This window comes from Crassostrea angulata, chromosome 2 (genome assembly GCF_025612915.1).
Source record: "Crassostrea angulata isolate pt1a10 chromosome 2, ASM2561291v2, whole genome shotgun sequence".
Lineage (NCBI taxonomy): Eukaryota > Metazoa > Mollusca > Bivalvia > Ostreida > Ostreidae > Magallana > Magallana angulata.
Window position 1 is genome coordinate 25,919,227 of NC_069112.1, and position 18,593 is coordinate 25,937,819.

At 37.3% G+C, this 18,593-nt stretch overlaps 3 protein-coding genes across 3 annotated transcripts; 2 read left to right on the forward strand and 1 right to left on the reverse strand.

The window, feature by feature from the left end:
* The first annotated feature begins 101 nt into the window (after positions 1-101).
* LOC128171803 (sushi, nidogen and EGF-like domain-containing protein 1) lies at positions 102-2,617 on the forward strand. Its single transcript, XM_052837590.1, has 4 exons — positions 102-523; positions 1,156-1,260; positions 1,550-1,667; positions 2,118-2,617. Exons 1-4 carry the CDS (start codon positions 469-471, stop codon positions 2,197-2,199), a joined length of 360 nt encoding a protein of 119 aa, XP_052693550.1. The 5' UTR covers positions 102-468; the 3' UTR covers positions 2,200-2,617.
* A 1,821-nt stretch (positions 2,618-4,438) lies between these two features.
* LOC128171777 (uncharacterized) lies at positions 4,439-8,186 on the forward strand. Its single transcript, XM_052837563.1, has 4 exons — positions 4,439-4,770; positions 6,079-6,389; positions 6,750-7,364; positions 7,736-8,186. Coding segments are annotated over exons 1-4 (984 nt in total). The 5' UTR covers positions 4,439-4,768; the 3' UTR covers positions 7,792-8,186.
* A 40-nt stretch (positions 8,187-8,226) lies between these two features.
* Positions 8,227-18,132, reverse strand: LOC128171809 (uncharacterized). Its single transcript, XM_052837595.1, has 13 exons — positions 17,885-18,132; positions 17,688-17,795; positions 11,846-11,897; positions 11,683-11,718; positions 11,395-11,555; positions 11,132-11,285; positions 10,884-10,970; positions 10,280-10,475; positions 9,917-9,993; positions 9,401-9,544; positions 8,901-9,061; positions 8,602-8,789; positions 8,227-8,312 (listed from the first exon to the last, which is right to left on the reverse strand). Exons 1-13 carry the CDS (start codon positions 18,065-18,067, stop codon positions 8,291-8,293), a joined length of 1,569 nt encoding a protein of 522 aa, XP_052693555.1. The 5' UTR covers positions 18,068-18,132; the 3' UTR covers positions 8,227-8,290.
* Positions 18,133-18,593: the final 461 nt, after the last annotated feature.

The window sequence follows — 18,593 nt, forward strand, 5'->3', positions numbered from 1 at the left end:
TTCGTGCATGACATGTAATGTACAATCGTACAATGTTTTCGTTTAATATACAATTAACCCATATCGTACACATGCATCTGTACATTAGATTGATGTTGAACCTATATTTCTCGCTGTTCCCGGTTCACTATCTACTATCTGTTTGTCATCGCCAATTACATGCTACACTCACGAGCTATACAGCAGTTATTCCCAGCTGCACGCCCGGGAAAACGAACACGCAATATCTTGCATTGCCTGCTGCGTGTAAAGATTCAATGTACAATTTGGATTTGCTTTTTCGCAAGCAAAGACTTGTGATATAGAGGAGGGGTATATAGAACATATGTAAATTTTATGTTTTTACGTGCGGGTACTTTGTTTGTTGTTGTGTTATTTTTACATGAAATTGTGCCGGAAGTCGAAACAGGCATACAGATGCATTTCCGGTTGAAGGCCGGTAAATGACACGGATCGAGGCTTACAGAGATGTCAATATGGACGTTACTCTGTCTCGTAATGTGGCACATGTTTAGATTCGTGGGTAAGTTTTTTTTTTAAATTCCATATTTTATCTAACCATATATATTATCCAAAATAATGTCTTCATTTGATTGGAAAACCAAGTTTTGACATCTCTTATAAAAACTTATCACGAAAACCTATAATATATACATTTGTAAGGGAACTGAATTGCTTCAGAAAATGAACATTTATTGTAAATTAACGTCGTGTCGGATATAATTGTGCCAGTGCGAAAGATCGAGGCATTTCTGCACCCGTCTAATTGGCAATTTCAAACAAAATCACAAATGCCATATGACATACAATTATCTTTAAAATATGTTAATATAAATTTGTTTTTAGTGTAAAAAACGAAACAAACACAAAAACACTTTTGTTAAATTGTTTGTTATTGATTTTATTTTGATATATGTACATTATAGTATACATGCAATTAAATAAATTCGTGATTTTCTATGGATTTTTATCACGTACTGAAAAACTCGACCGTCCGATAAACTATTAATAAAGAGCTTGCAAACTTATTGTTTTCTTTTACATTTTTACTGAACTATAATTAATTTACATTTGGATCATTCTTAATTTCTTGTTTTTGTCCACGAACAACTAGATTGTTCATTATGTCATTCATAAACACAATTTTTTCCCTAGATGCAGATTGCATTTCAAGTCCATGTCAAAATAACGGCACATGCGTACCTGCGTCCTTCCGGTGCGAATGTCCACTGGAATATTCAGGAAAGTTTTGCGACATCGGTAAGTGAAAGTATATCCTTTTTTGCGCATCGATTTTGCGCAATGAAACTCGCAGCAAAAATAACGAAAAAATTCATAAGTATAATGCAATTTGTCATCGAAAATATACTTCTTTATTTAATCTTAAACATGATTATTCAATAAATGCCTCTTTATTATTTTTCTCGAGTTTGAAACTTTACATGAAGTCATCTCATGTTATCTACAGTTTAAGTTAACTCATTTCCGCTGTCGTGTCTTAAGTCTGTTTACTGCAGTGATGCGATGAATGTACACTCCCTTGTTACAGAATGTCCCCCTAGAGAATCCACAAAGTCTTATGAAGGATTTACAACCGGGTTTTTGTCCGGAGCGGGCGCCATGTTGTTTTTGTTTGCATCTGTCTGCGGCACCGTGTGTCTTACCAGGTAAAAAGCTGCACGTTAATACACTTTGTTCTCACCTGTATAGTTACCATGGTTACTGAAAATATCTATCTCACCTGATGAGGCGAGAAAGAAATATGCCGTAAGTAAAACAGTAAAATGTTTTTGATTGGTATGCGTTTACTTATATGCGGATAATGAAGCAAAAAGAGAAGGCATTTGCGGTCCGATGTTGACCATGTAATAATGTACAAGTATTTGCAGAAATAATATATTTACATGGCCCGCTTCAACAGATAAAGTATTTTTTGTTTGGTCTTTATTTTCGATTCGATAATAACGTTTCACGGATACTTTCTGGGTCTCATTGTGGAATTGACAAATTTGTTATTTATGATTAACGCTAATGCAAGGACAGTGTATACATAGGTTTGCGAAAAGATAAAACAAAAAGACGAAGTGATTGGTGCATGGGTTTTTTGTGTTGTGCAGGAAATATGAAGAACACAGGCAGCTCAGACGTTTGAAGAAACGACAGAGGACAGTGCAGATTTTGTCAAAGGACAACTTTTGATGATATCTGATATCTAACAGATGTTGGACATGGGTCCGATATGTGGTACACCTTTAGACAAAAGATTATTTTCGAACTCGGCTCAGGATATCTTAGGGGAAAATTGTTGATGAACTAAAGCATTGTCCGAAAATACAACACAGGACTCACAGATTCATCTGTAGAATTATTTTGGTAACATACTCTATATGAAAACGTTGACTGTACGAGAAATTATTATAACGTAGACAGGTAATAAGAGTGAATTACAAAACCTTCTTCCGTAAAGACACATAAATATTTTTTAACAATACACAACTTAATTATGACCATGATGATATGAAGCTATGATTTTTGATGTTTATTGTAGCTGTTTTCATTCATCGTTAAGAAATGGAACTCTCATTTTCAAATAAAGAAAAATTAGACACATCACCAAGCTATATCTGGAGTGGTTGATTTCTGATTAGGCAGTCTTTGTCGTGCCTTGATGCGAGCCAGTGTCAAATACTTTTTTTAAGCTTATCGCTTATTTACAGGATGCTCGATGGTCATCAAATAGACTTTATTATACTTTCATGCTGAATACTGAAATCTGATTGGTTAAGACGCAGTTGGTAATCCGTTCTATTACCCTCAGCGTTAGCAACACACTTGGCAACGGGTAACACAACGAATTGTTACAAGCGCGTAAATTATGCGCGTACGGTTCGCCGTAGAATTCATTTCATTTCTATATAAAACAGTAAAATGTTCTTTAAACTTAAGACATTCAGTATAATAAAATAAATAGTTCCTGTTATGGAAGGGTAACTGTTAAAATTGACATCCCTCGAAAACCATTGTCAACCTCCGCTTCGCGTCGGTTGACAATGGTTGTCTCGGGGTGTCAATTTCAAAAGTTACCCTTCCAAACAGGCACTATTTATATAATAGAATTTACCTAAAATCAAGACATGATTTGTTTACCTATAAACCATTATAAAGTATAGAAAAAAATGCATAAATATTGACTTAAATTTGGGTATTTTACTATATTTTTATATAGAGCTCTTCTTCTCATGGAGATAAATACAGTCTAAGAATTGCCACAACCATCGAGTCGTCTTAGTTTGTGGAATACAAAGTTAGGGAGGCTGGACGATCAACTAACCATCGGATCTACCTTAAACTTTTTAGATGCGATTTGATACAGACTATTATATATTAAACAAGAAAGATTTCACCAAAAAGTAGCTTTAAATCATATTTGCCTAAATTTTTGTACGAAACTCTTCTTTTTAAGGAGATAAGAACCGTTCTAAACATTTCCACGATCATTCAGCCGTCTTAAAATATGTGTTTTTTTAATTACAGAAGTCAATTCCCTAAGAGTCTAAATTCAACTAACCGACTTGTTCTCGGTTTATATACATTAATTTTTATCTTTATAAAATAAGGCCTAAAAAATATTGTTGGTTTAGGGTAACCCGCTCAACCTATAAATTTGCCCCGATCCTACCATTTTAAGATGTCTGTTTTTATCCGATTGTGATTTTCATATTTTTCCATCGATAAAAATACGACACAAAAATATTCTAAACATTTTATGTTTGTGTCCTCATGCGGAAAAATTATGATAAAATTTAAAAAATAACCCCTGCCTACCTTACATAATTTTTTCATCAATGTTACCCTAAAACGCAATTTTTTTTCTTGTATAGGTCTAATCTAATAATGTAACCAAAGATTTTTTTTTTTTTGGGGGGGGGGGGGTTGAAAAGCAATCCGCTAAATGTTGGTACAACTTTAAATTGTAGAAAACTTTGGGTCTTTTTTATATCAGCGTACATGACAAGAACAGAAATGAAATTTAAAAGTAACAAGCATTCAAATCCAGCCTAATATATAAACTTGATCCACAGAAAAGAAGCCATGAATACACATCGTAAAGAGAATTCATTTCTCTCTTGTCAGCTATTTAATGACGTCTAATCTTACTGATCCGTATAAAATATACTGCAACATCCATTCTACCAAATATTACAGGCACCATATCTCCAGAATATATATTGCGATAATCTAAACAGAGTCCAAAGGAATAAAAGACATTGAGAGATAATCCCAAAACATACATAGCCACCATAAAAAAACCCTCGATACTGCCAAGATGTTTTATTGTTGTCGACTTGATTAGCAAATTTACACATTTAATACTGTGTCAATACCTGCACGATACAAAAGATATCTACCAGGGTATCTTCTTTGTCAAACACAATGCGCGGGTCTTCGGCAGTTCGGGGCTGTGTTTTTAAATCTCTCTGGAGTTTTCGGTGAGGGGGGTATCAATCTTGTCTTTCCTTTGGACTGTTACAACTAATGCGAGAGGTCGACCCTCCTTGTCAATGCCGACGTTACGTAGATTGTGATGGTTACTAGCTGAGGGTATAAGCGGACTTGGTTTTTGACTTCCATGGTTACCAGAAGTTTTCATTACGAACATAAAAAAGGAAACAAAACCCTGTAATAAAATCCGTATGCGGAGACTGTAAAAGACGCGTGATATTAAAATATACATTGACGGGAATGATTACCACTTAAACAGCAAGAAATGTAAGTACAAAGTGTAACTATCATTATAATATACTATAAGTACTGTAAGTATTGTATTTCACTCATTTTGTTCAACATTCGCATTACTTGAAGAAAACCTGCATTGTTAAGGTCATATTAAGCGTTCATGAAAGTTACAGGCACATAGCATCGAAGGGGGGGGGGGGGGGGGAGGAAGTTCTCGAAGTAAACCTTTTTTTTTGGGGGGGGGGGTGTGGGTGTTAAAAATTTCGGGTAAGCCAATGGTCAATGGAATCAAGATTTATACGTAAATATGATATAAATTACTCGTATAAATCTTGATTTCATTGAGACAGTCCACTACTCTGTTAAAAAAGTACAGAACATTGGCTTATTTAAGGTGAAAGTTTGCACTGACCTGAGCGAAAATAGCGTTGAAAAAAACACAATCTTGTAACACTGCCACACAGTACGGGTCAGGAATGAAACACTGTGGAAATATGAGTGGATCTAGGGAAGAGGTGGGTGCGTGGGATATGAACAACCTTCTCCCCTGTGAAAATTTAGACCTTATCAAATTCTTATAGTGAAGCTGCTTTGACCCCCCCCTCCCCCCCCCCCCTTTCCAGTAAGGAAACCAAAAACAATTTCTATATCAGTGCCTGGAAGAATTAATATTTATTATATTTTGCTGATAAAAAGTTGTGTCTGCAATTCCTTTTGACAGACTGCAAACTTTGCAGTCCTGTGTTGAAGTGTGCACGTACGTCAAGGCCGCGTGCCCTTTTCTTTGTGAGCCTCGATCTCGTCTTCATCTGATAACGAGGCTGGAGACAATCAGCGACTATGTACCAAGACAGGGGGTCTTCTCTGGTCCTGACCCCAAAACAATGACGCATTTACTGAAAGAATTTTTGACAACTCTGTCGCCGTGAAACAAATCCAGGACAAAGTAGTTTACTGTCAAAGTCAAGGTTTTATGATAAAGTCAAAGCATACATATATGTTGGTGGTAGCATTTCCATTCAGATATTTGGGTAGCAACATGTATTCCTGTCCTTTTATAAGGATTTTTTTTTTTAATCAAGTCTCCTTTAAATTTAACTAGCAAAGAGTACCATAAAACCATTCTAATGTGTTATTAAACTTTTTGTAAAATCGACTTTATATGTTTTGAGAACACCATAGAAGGACACTTGCAATATTGCTGAATAGTCATTATCAGAAAGAAACCCAGAACATGACTATTACCCCCCGTAATTGAGTCGAAGTCTATCAGGATATTACGAAATTGTATCAATCTGCTTTAATTATTGTATGATGCCTTTATTTTACATGATTTTTAAGGTCACGATACAGAAGCATACGAATGGATATCCACAACAACCTCAAGGAAACTGTTGCCAACGGTTACCTCAGCAGGTCGTACAATGGCGGACGGAACTACGCATTGTGGAAAAACTACTTCCGCCGGAACTTCTGCAACCTTCCAATTCACGAGGATTGTAACGCCACGCGAGATTTGGCGTATCTCGAGAGAAAGGGCCATATCAAGATCGGGGACTATGATGTTTTGATCGATATATTTAGAAAGATTGACGAAAGGGCCATCCAGTATATTGAAAAGAAAACGTCAGACATCAAGGCGGTCGGCAAAGGTCGGTGTGATGTAGCAATGACAGGCACAAATCTTAAAATTTTTCCCATATGGGGGAAAAGGGGGGGGGATGGGTCCGAGGGTTAATGCCTAGGGAAAAAGGAGGGGGAGGGGGCGAGGCTTATTATCGGTAACTTTTTTATGTGAATTTAAGAAGTTTTAATTTTCCAATCCCCTCCCCCGACACCTTATTATAAAAATAGGTTTTTATGGACTCTTAAGTATGGTGGCATATATTTTAGGAGGTGAAATTACATGTAATTTTTTCGATTGCAATCACACAATTATTTACAACAAAGGGAGCACATATTAAAAATTGTGGATAGGTAGAGGGTTAATTCAATAAACAATTTTTTTTCAGACGTGAGAAAGAAAAAATGGGCTCGATTGAGAATTGCTGTCAATCCAAACATCGTTTCGGAACGTGAAGAAAAAGATTTTTCAGATCTACTCCAGGCGATAGCGGATTACATGAAGTCCCCACACTGGGCGTCGGATTTCAAGACGGTGAACCGGATGTCAAACGTCATGGCTGACAAATTGGGAATGAACGCTCAATTAGTGGACTTCGTGAACACCCTTATTCAAAAGACGTCCCAACTTCGCGACATGACTGATGACGTCATACACAAATTCGTTACCGGAATTCTCAAGTTCGCAACGTCACTTCACAACGACTTTGGTTTCGTTATCCAGAAAATTCGATCCAAATGCGTGGATTTCTACGGCGAGTTCGCGAAGGACCCGGATCAAAAGGCGGAAGATAAACTTCGAAATTACGCATGCGCAGAGATGTCTTCGTTGTTATCGTCTGCCGGATTCAGTAAGAATGAGCTCAATATCAGCATGGAGCTCCACTACTTTCCTAGGGACATTTACGACAAGATCATTGAGCACTGGGACTTCTACCACCACACAATGCACCTTCAGAAGTCCAAGTCCAAATCCTTTATGTCTCAAGATTTTCTCCACAGAGGTATGGTAGCAATAATGTGATAGACACACGAGCTTTTATGTAAACAAAAACATTGTCTAAATTCTATATAGCAGACGTTAAACGATTTCAATTTGCATATTATGTAATCTAAGACAGACTGTTTTCTTAACAAGTTACAAAGTAAAAACATTATAAATGTTACATATTTACATGTTGCCACATATAGACTAGGTTTTTGACAGTTAAACGTTTTGTATATTTGTGCACGAAGGAACATTAGTGTACGAAAGGACAGCTGAAAAATTGGATGGATATTTTGAATAACATGTATGACCAATATTATATTGTGAACTATGTTACATCGGAATTATTTATGTGATAATTTACACCCTTTAAACCTTTCTTTCCAGACAGCGACAGATTAAGAAGCACCAACCAGAGCAGAACGTCTTCCCGATTTAAATAAATCACTTGATCAGCACATATTTGATGGACAGAATTACAATGTCTGGATATGTACAATTTTGTAATTTTGTAAATTTCAATATCCCTACAAATACCATTGGTAATATCGAGATAGTCTTTATCACGCCTGATCGTATTTGATCACTTCATATTTTTCAAAATATAATTCTTTATTACTTACCATTATATAAGTTTCAGCAATTGTACGATTAAATATAAAAATAGTCATTGATGAAATGTATTGGACTTTCCATTTCAAAATCGATTCGTTGTGTTACGACAGACAATAAAATGCACTGATCAATGTAAATATATTTTCATAACTCGCTAACACAAGTTACTCAATCTAATATGTAACTTTCAAATTAACTTGTCTATTACAGCAGTGATATTACCTTTGTATTTGTGATATATAATACATGTATTTACATGTACGTTGTAAGTATACACATTTTATTGACATCATTTTATAACATTACAGATCTTCTAAGCCTCCGACGTCACTGAGGTGATTTGTTGAACCTTAAAAAAAGGAAAAGACATAATTAAACAAAAGCATAAACACTGTAGATTTAATAGGCACACAGTTAAACAATTTTAAATTGATAATTAAATGCATTATTAAGACAATAAGCACAGATGTTCAGAGATCAGACGAACAGATAGAGGCTCAAAACAAAACAGTAATAGAGAATCTGCTGAAGGAAATTCTGGTGACGTCATCAATAATATTTTAATCATCTCAATAGGAAAACAAACGTTGTTATGGGAATCATAATGTAACTTCATTGCGTCATAAATATAAACTTACTTTTTACATGGTCCATGCAATACGATGATGTCATCAATAGCGATATCACCGTGGTAACTAACGCCTTGCGTGAACTCTAAGATGATCTTATGACGTGTTGGTGACGTAGGGATTTCCACCACCGCTCTCTGCCAATCGTTTCCTTGGTCGCCATATTTATTCCAGAGCGTGCTGTTTGATGCTCCTTGCTTAAAAAACAGTGATATAAGCTTTTTGAAATTTCCGTTCGATCTATACACAGCAGCCAAAACAAAATCAGAGCAAGATATCCTTAACCTTGACCTTTGACCCAATCTTACCAAAATCACACTCAGGGAGTCCGTATCCCTTCCATACATGTGATACCAGAACGTCAAGCATTCGGGTTCTACGCTGTTGGTAAAATCCGAGGACACCAGAATGCCCTCATCTTTTTTCTGATGGTCAGAGGATTCAAGATACATGTAATACCCTCCAGGACCTATATGAATTCATTCGAAAAAAAAGTAGATTAAATGATCAATTATTCCCAAAATACCAAATCACAGTGGCTTCGGAGACAAATTGAAAGTGGATTGGTGGGGGCGGGGGAGGGGCGCTAGAGGCTTATGAGAAATTTGATAAGCCAAAAAAAAAAGTATAAAAAAAGTTTTTGGATATGGTTATGTTTAACTTTGCAAGACAGCAACCCCTCCCCTCCACCCGCGGTTCTGATGCTTTTGAACCAAATGGTTAGGAATAATTCAACTTTAACGACTTAGATATATGGAAAAGAAAATTATGTGCCTAAAACGGAACTTCTGGTGGTTTGTTTTCTTACTTCCGCCAATCGTGTGGTCCGATGACGGGCCTGTCATGGCGGTCAGTGTGTTGCCTTGGTAACGGGCCAGATCAAAGTCATCACCCCTTCCTTGAGTCCAAGAACAGAGGTCTTTTTCGAAATCACAATCCAGGGGGTCATCTCCTGTCATGCGAATCAGAATTTGATGAAGTTAGAAACTTATAGTTATTGACTGTCAAAAAAATAATCAATATGCATAGTTTTTATTCAAGTTGCACAAAATAAAGAATATGAAATATGTTAAACTGATCAACTCGTCTCATTTCTATTGATTGTCTATACTGTTCAATTTACAGATATCTTGTATGTCAAGGATTCTTGAAGTCTTGTATGTTAATCTCTGGGAGAAGAGAATTCTCGACACTCATCTGATGAAAACTATGCTTAATGAACTGGATGTAATTAGTCCTACAATTTTTTTTGTTTCGAACATGATTTCATACGACTGTAATGGGTAGTTATAATTATTGATGTTGATCACACTGGCTCATTTACCTGATGTCACTTGTAAATCAAAGCTTCCTTGTACTGTTACCGTTTTTCCTGTTTCATCAACAACATATGCATTGCATCTAAACAACGTCAAAACAAAAAATTCAATACATATTGAGTAATCATGTGTTTGCTCAAACCTCTGGAAAAATTAATACTTTCTATGATGATGTTCGTCCCGTGACGTCAAGAAAAATACAGTACCAGACCGAAATGCACATGATGTGATTTATTCACCTTTTTTTAAACTTCAAAGGTGAGAGGTTAAGATTCATAACAAAAATTCTGAGAACCACTTACTTTTCGTTTTGGATCATAACGACGGGGAATCTTATATTAATTTTAACCGATTCATTAATAATCTACCTGTATACACCAACGTCACTGGGGTACACTTCAGGTAAGATGAGGTGATTTCCTTCTCGGGGCATGCGCACTGGTAGTTGACTAGATCCGTCTTTGGTCCAGGTGACGTTTACTAGAGTTCCGTTTCCGGTGGGACATGTCATCCTGATGCGATCCAAGATTCCACTCTGTATAACGTTGTTTCTGTGTTTTGGAGCTGAAGTATTGAACGACTGACTCATTGAACTTAATGTTTGAAAAATAAACTAAGACGGTTAAAAGAATCACAAAAAACAATATGTTGAAAGGTGAAACTGTTTGGATGCCGAAACTTATAACACAGTACCACTTCACTATCAGTTCGCGTCTATAGATTTATCGGAAACGTGCACAGTTAGATCCGCATATCTATGCATTCCGCCGAAGGTCACGTGCTCAGTCTACACACGTGCAAAGTCTACATTACGAGTTAGACTTACTGGCAGTTAAGCAGACATAGCCCGTTAACAAGCTCCAAACAATTTGCAAATAAAATACATCAAAACGATTATCTGCAGAGAAGAAGCTGCAGTCAAGATGCACTTTTATCATTGCTTTTAACAGTAGGTTTGTGTATCTTACAAACCTTTACACAGACACTTTGGGTCCAATCCTTTCCCCGGGGGTCCTCGCGGGCCAGCGTCACCCTTATCACCCGGGAGTCCTGGGGACCCTGTAGATAAACGCATAAGTCTGTAAAACCGATAGACCTATTAACCTATGCTACTAAATAAAATCTTTATGAAATCTATATTTTGTTGCCATTCTCAAAATGATGAGAAATGAGAAAGAGAGAAAGAGAGAGAGAGAAAGAAAGAAAAAGAGTCGTCCTACCTTTGGGTCCTGTCACCCCCTTAATACCAGCTTCACCTGGCTCACCCTGATCACCTGGAAGTCCGGATGTTCCACTTGTTCCATTCTCGCCAGAAGGTCCGGGATCTCCGGGATTACCCTTGTTTCCAATTGACCCAGAGTTTCCCTTAGGGCCCTGAAATCAGACAGCGATTGCAAATCATGAATCATCGATTCCCAATTTAAAGTGGATGGCGGAAGATTTCATATTTTTTTTTTACCGAGAACTTTATTAAATTTTGTACCTTGTTACCAATATCACCCTTTTCGCCAACGGGTCCCATATCTCCACGAAGACCCAAATCCCCCTTTTCTCCCGGAAGTCCATGGTCTCCTTTACTTCCGGGTAAACCGGAAGTGCCTTGTTGTGGTTGAGGTCCAGGATCTCCTTTCTCCCCCATTATACCTGCAATATTAACATTTAACGCTCATCAAGTAAGCGGGTTGCATGGTAAACGTTTCTATCAGGCGATTTGTACCAACTTTTAGCATTTATTGATATTGTAACTTTTTAGATTTTACAAATATTTTACCTTTCACACCGGATGTTCCAATGTCTCCTTTTTCACCTTTAAAAGGAGAAATATCGAGAAGATCATATAATGAAGTAACACGAAAAATACCTTGACAAAAGTTTAAAGATGACAATTGTTTTCATCAAGAAAAAAGTAAAACTATGATACCAAGAGGCGTTACCATATACACACAGTCTTGTATTATTGATGCAATGTTGTTCAAGAACCAATTCCTGCAAAACAACATATATTCTATAGATTTTATTTCATATAGAGACATTTCTATATATTTTTTTGGTCTATGTATGACTTCTTGAAAGAATAATTAAAGCAGAGGCGCGAAAAAGCAACAGATTGCTAGTAATGAGTATCAGATGCACACTTTTTCAACAACAACCCCTATTACAACGGGGCTGTTTTTTGGCTTTGTATATACCTGATAAAACCTACACACAGCGCCAAATGACCAGAGACCATAGAGGTTTTAAGTACATTTGATTTTTTAAAATTACATTTTAATTTTTTAACAACAGATTTCAGAGGTTCGGCGCATCATAGAGAATGCATTTAGCATCCCGGCTCATCGCTGACAGATCCTTGTGACCGCGTAGATTTCACGGTGCTAGGGAATCCGTCTGGAGCTGTATATCCGCCGTGTTCAGTACGGACGGGTGAGGGAATGTTGGCGTCGAAGGTATAAGTATACAGTATAAGGTTTAGGCGCGCTGTGGGCCGTAAGGTAAAAACGAAGGGTAGGTTTGCCGTATTCCCAAAGGTCCACCAGTATACAGTTCCAGAGAAATAAACCAATTGATGAAGGATTCCGTATTTATTATCAATCGAATTTAAAAGATGAATAATAACAAACAAACAAGCGACACAGACGGAAGTGGCCGGTATAATGCGTCAGGCCTCCGAACTGAAGATTGACAAATACGATTCAGTATATATAAGAATCTAAACAATGAGTAAAGGTGACAATTTGATGACATCAAATGAATTGAGTGAAAGATTCACGGGTATTAGGTAATTAGATTAACTCAATGAGTCTTTGATGGCCAAGACATGAAAGGCATATAATTACGCAATGTTGTTTCAAGAGATTAGCAGTTCTTGGGAGAAACATCTGTCTGATTTGTAATAACAATTAAATAAAGAGTCTGCCGAGTGTCAATGGCTAATTCACTTTGTAAACATTAAATTCTAAGAATATATGATAAAATAAATGTTGTATTTGAAAAGTAAAGTCCGAAATAAAGATAATTATAGAACAGTCAATTTTGCACTGTGATAATATTCCCCCCCCCGCTCCGGTAAAACACGTCCTCGTGTTTAAAAGGAACTGTCAACGGTAGAAGTGTCCGATCCCATAGTGTCCGTTGTAACCGTTGCTATGGTTGGGGTATAACTGGTTTCGCAAGTCACAGATTTATTTGCGGTGTTGAGATATGACTTGTTTTAAATCAAAATTTGTTTGATGTAAATCTTCGATATCTTCCATCTGATGTTGAATAGTTTGATCTTGGTGATAAATATCATCACGAAGGTCATCTATGATGTGTTCTTGCTCGGATAAAGAATATTCTAAATCGGAATTTCGAATGTTCAAGTCAGAGATGTCTTTTTCTTGGTCCTGAAAAATATGAAGTTGCTGATGATTTTTCTGGATTAGCGCTTGAATTTCTTCGGATGCCATTTTGTTTATTTCTTTAAATGCGTCCAGTTTTGTCTGTAGCTGTCATATTTCTTCTCGGGAATTCTCTTGAATCGCGTGCATTCTGAGTCTTGTCGAATTGAACTCCTTTTGTATTTCATTGAACTGTGCAATCAATCCTACAAAGTTGTCCTGTGAATCTTTAAGAGATTGTTTTGTTTGGGCAAGTTCGTGTTTGAGAACAGCCGAATAGTCCATCAAATTACGAAGGGCCGAATTTCTGACGTTGTAGAACGGAAGTTCCTTCAGATGTTGTTTTTGTTGGTAATACTCTTGGATCCTGTATTTACCACGTACCTGGTTCGATTTTGATTTCTGTGCTCTGTGAAAGGTGCAGGTTCTGGCGAAGTGTCCAGGCATGCGACATCTGAAGCAAGTGTTGTTGAACCAGGGTCTATGTTGTTTGGAATTTTGGTGAAAGGTCCAAGACATCCAAGCTGGCCGAAATCGATAAGTGTCCATCGTCGTAGGGGAACTCGCTTGCTGTTTAGGTACGGGATCTAGCTACTGCAAGGTATATGTAGCAGCCCCGGGCGTTGTAATTACCCTTAGGATTCATCCACCAATTGTGACCGCGTAGATTTCACGGTGCTAGGGAATCCGTCTGGAGCTGTATGTCCGCCGTGTGCAGTACGGACGGGGTGAGGGAATGTTGGCGTCGAAGGTATAAGTATACAGAATAAGGTTGAGGCGCGCTGTGGGCCGTAAGGTAAAAACGAAGGGTAGGTTTGCCGTATTCCCAAAGGTCCACCAGTATACAGTTCCAGAGAAATAAACCAATTGATGAAGGATTCCGTATTTATTATCAATCGAATTTAAAAGATGAATAATAACAAACAAACAAGCGACACAGACGGAAGTGGCCGGTATAATGCGTCAGGCCTCCGAACTGAAGATTGACAAATACGATTCAGTATATATAAGAATCTAAACAATGAGTAAAGGTGACAATTTGATGACATCAAATGAATTGAGTGAAAGATTCACAGGTAATTAGATTAACTCAATGAGTCTTTGATGGCCAAGACATGAAAGGCATATAATTACGCAATGTTGTTTCAAGAGATTAGCAGTTCTTGGGAGAAACATCTGTCTGATTTGTAATAACAATTAAATAAAGAGTCTGCCGAGTGTCAATGGCTAATTCACTTTGTAAACATTAAATTCTAAGAATATATGACAAAATAAATGTTGTATTTGAAAAGTAAAGTCCGAAATACAGATAATTATAGAACAGTCAATTTTGCACTGTGATATCCTCCTCACTACGGTGCAACACGATCCCATTACAATCGCTATCATTGTTGAAATATGTGTCAATCTTCACAGTTTCTAAAACGCTGACATTGACAAAGAAAATGCCAACCATCAATTTATTCTGGTTCTTGGCGGGCCTTTGCGACTGTGCATAATGTGGACTGGACAACAGTCAGAACATCACGGATCCCAATCGGGACGGTACAGCTGTAACGAAACAGCTGGAGTGTTTGTACTTCAACTCAACTGCTGGTTCTGTTCCCTGACAGGATCGCAGGATCCGAGTTCTACTACATGTATGATACGAACATAATTATAAACAATTGGTTTGTTGTATATGTTTATAAGGGTTGATTTTGTTATTTAGTGCTTTGAAAAGTGTTATAAATGATCGTATAATGTGTGTGTTATGATTATCTCTTCTATGATTATGATTACTAATAAAGGCTAATTTTTGTGGAAATGTTGTCTTGTTTCTTACTTATGTAAGTATCGTCTTATTCAACTTTTCGTTCAAGCTAAGATACCACTAAGTCCAAGAGTAGTTTCACAAACAGTTTTTATTCACGGCGTGATCGTATAATTTTACAAAATTATAAACTCAATTCGTACAGCACACGTCTCTATATGATAATGTAAGAGAAATATCTAAATTAAAATCCAAAATCAAGAAATCTCAGATTTCAAATCTGCAGGGGATTATATACCTTATGACCGACAGTTTTGATTGGCTCTGTCCACCTGTGATTTTCATAAGTGAACAGTAATGGGTAAAATTCTGAAGTTATAAGTTACTTCTATATACAGTAACAAATCTCTTAAAACTGTCCATCATAAAGTCTGGGGACGCCAGTTCTTAGTCTCTCGTGGCCTACGTGCCACATTGAAAGGTCATGTATAGAAACATACATGAGTATATGGCTTTAAAGGTTACAAATGTTGTTAAGCAGGTAATGCATGACTATTTATACAGTATCAGAGCTATCGATGCAGACACTGGAACACCAAATATGACAACCAACTTGCTTATAAACTTTAAATTTGGATATTGTTGTGCCCGCAATCTGCATCTCGTTGCATACCATCATTTAAGACTACTACAAAATATAATTTGGCTTTGCTAACAAAAGCCATTGTTATTTCACAAAGGTCATTCTATTACTCTGCATTAAATCATCGATTACGCAGTATATAGATATCAAAGCATTCATGACTGTATTTGTCATACTGTATTCAGGGAAATATTAGCCCCCAGTCTATTTTCACCCTCGTTGTCTATAAGCCAAAATTTAAGACTGGGTGAATTGCATTGGCTCAAATTATCCCTCTTTAAACAAAACTTTTTCTTGGCGAACTCAAGACGGGGCGAACTACCGGAGGGGCTGTTGCTGAGCTGAAAATTGCAGTTGCATGTTGAGCAGAGAAGATCTGTTGATTGGCAACAGGATGGAGGAAATCTTCACTTTTCTCTTGGTAAGTATACAACAGTGATTGAAGCAGGTTAACCATTACCTCCTTTGTCCAGTCAGCGTAGGCAGGCAGTACTCTGCGTTGCATTTAGTGGAGCCAGCATCTTTAGTCTGAAAGCCATGGATTCCTCACCGCTGTTTGCAATATTGTCGTCCCTCCTCTTGAATGGCTTTCTTCTTGTTCGAAACTGATGGAAGAGACTCCAGCTGCAGAGGAGAGGTAGGTTCTGTTTATGGCAGTTTCTTCAACCCGTCATTCACGTCATTCACTGATGACACGGCAGCTACCTTCTCCTTCATCTGCAAAGACAAGGAAAAACTATTGTTGAGTTGTTACAATAATTATGCTAACCACGATAAAACGTACATGTACGTCATTGAAGGAAAAATGTCATTGCTCAATCCTTATAGAATGAGCGTTATAATTGTACTTACACTGACTGTTGTTTTTTTTTTACTTTGGCGACACGTATTCTCAGTCAGGCAAATTTCTGAAGGATCCAACGGTCCCTTTCTGTCAACTCACTATAGAGTCGTCACGAGGTCTAGACTTTCTTAGGGTCTCCTCAGGTTTTTTTTTAATTACTCAGTGTTTTGCCATTACCGCAGTGAGATCTAGGCTTTCTATGCACAAGGCTGGTAAAGCGAGAGCAGATGAATCTGTACCAGGTCTTTAGGATATCCAAGTCTTTGTCCATGCCTGCTGCTTTGAACTCCAATAGAGAATCTTTTTTTTCTGAAATCTTTGTAGGCGATTCGCTTTGTGTTATAGATGAGGTCGTTCACTTCAAGCCATGATGCCATATATATTCTTCTTGCTCAACAGTCTGCTCAGTCGTAGTCTTGGCCTTTTTCTGAGGCTGATTAAAAGAAACTACTTGACTGAGAGGGCATCAAATAAGGCGAGCCATCGCGTACAGGACAAAGTGATGGCCTTGGGTTTATATCCAGTGGTGTTGGATTTTTATCCAATGGCGTTGTTTTTGAATCACGATGTGTTGCATTGCAACGATTTTAATCCAATAGCGGAGGACTAGTTATCCTCGGTTTAGTCCGATTTTTGTCCCTCTTTCTTGTCATGACAAGAAACTGATCAATGATGCTAAAAAACCTCCGTTTATATACCCATAGTGAGAACGTCGTTTGCACGCAGTCAGCGAATTGAACACGCCCTGAACTCGCGAGCATGCTGCGGGAGCGCCGTCAATTACCGAGTAGAACTCAATGGAAACGCAAAATTCCTAATTAAACGCGAGGAATTAATATCCGCTTAAATCGCGAGAAGCATCCTTCGCGGATTTTAAAATCTCGCCATTATTTTCTGAGAGTTAATAAAATATAAGGAATATGGAGATTTTCGCGATTTTATATTCTCGCGATTTGATACAAACCAGCGGGATCGCGGAATTAAGTAATCGCGTAATATAAGGAATTTACAGTAATTTGTCTAAATTTCCATGCGATCACCCGGCGATTAAAGAAATTTTACATCGTCGTGTTAACTCTGTATGAATGCAACCCGGTGTGATATTCCCTTAAACGAAGTCCCAATTTTATGACTCGATTGAAATGAAAATAATCACCTGCGCCTTAAGGAGGTCCGCCATCATCATTTCGAGGGGAGACACTTGTCTCTTTTTGGCATGATCTTTTACTGCTGATACCTCAATGAACTTTTCAATTTCCCTTTCCTATTAATAGAAATACACAGATGGACTGCATTTTTAGAAAGAAAAGTAATTGATACCAAAAAGAAATAATCCTCATACTAAATACAGACCAATTCAAATGGCTCCTCGTTTGTCCTACAATTCTTTGTCAAAAGGTCCAGCACTTCCGTTTCCTGTTTATATTCTCGACTGAGAGACTGGGACCGGAAGTAAATATACAGATTAAGGGACATAAACAGAACAGTGTGGATTAGCAGCGAGACACTGGCTAATGTCTGAACGGTGGTCGCCATTTTGTTTATACTTTTGATAAAGACATTAGGATAGAACTGACTTAGCTGTAGGTCCTTATCAAAGAGTATAGTGAAGGTATATGGAATACAATGGCAAGTCTTATCAGTGTCATTTGTAGGTCAGTGACATTTATATATCAATGATATAAAATAAGATTAATTCAGTCCGATGATTCAATCATTTACTAGTAATCAGCTCTTCAAACACATAAGATATGTTGTGGTCATATTTTAGCGAAAGACGTGATTTTAATATGAAAAAAAAATGACTCTCAGCGAAGCTCATTTTTTTCCATCTTTAATTGCATGCTTATTTTTGGATATCGTCGGTCTTATAACACACCAGGTCTTGTGGACAAAATGGAGTACCGCGCGATGGAGAAAATTCGGTAAAAAAAAATCTTTTCTCTTTGGACAAACACGATTTGAAATAAATACGAGTGGTTTAAAATTAAATCTTTTATCGATTTTTGATATGTCTCATCATCTGTAGTTTCTTATTTAAAAGGTACATGACAAGTTTCAA

Coding starts and splice junctions, on each gene's coding strand:
- LOC128171809 (XM_052837595.1), bottom strand. CDS start 18,067: ATGGCGACCACCGTTCAGACATTAGCCAGTGTCTCGCTGCTAATCCAC. Junction 11,556..11,682: donor TGGAACATCCGGTGTGAAAG/GTAAAATATTTG, acceptor TTAATATTGCAG/GTATAATGGGGGAGAAAGGA. Junction 8,313..8,601: donor TTGCATGGACCATGTAAAAA/GTAAGTTTATAT, acceptor CCTTTTTTTAAG/GTTCAACAAATCACCTCAGT.
- LOC128171803 (XM_052837590.1), top strand. CDS start 469: ATGTCAATATGGACGTTACTCTGTCTCGTAATGTGGCACATGTTTAGA. Junction 524..1,155: donor GCACATGTTTAGATTCGTGG/GTAAGTTTTTTT, acceptor TTTTTTCCCTAG/ATGCAGATTGCATTTCAAGT. Junction 1,261..1,549: donor AGGAAAGTTTTGCGACATCG/GTAAGTGAAAGT, acceptor CCCTTGTTACAG/AATGTCCCCCTAGAGAATCC.
- LOC128171777 (XM_052837563.1), top strand. Junction 6,390..6,749: donor CATCAAGGCGGTCGGCAAAG/GTCGGTGTGATG, acceptor ATTTTTTTTCAG/ACGTGAGAAAGAAAAAATGG. Junction 7,365..7,735: donor TCAAGATTTTCTCCACAGAG/GTATGGTAGCAA, acceptor CTTTCTTTCCAG/ACAGCGACAGATTAAGAAGC.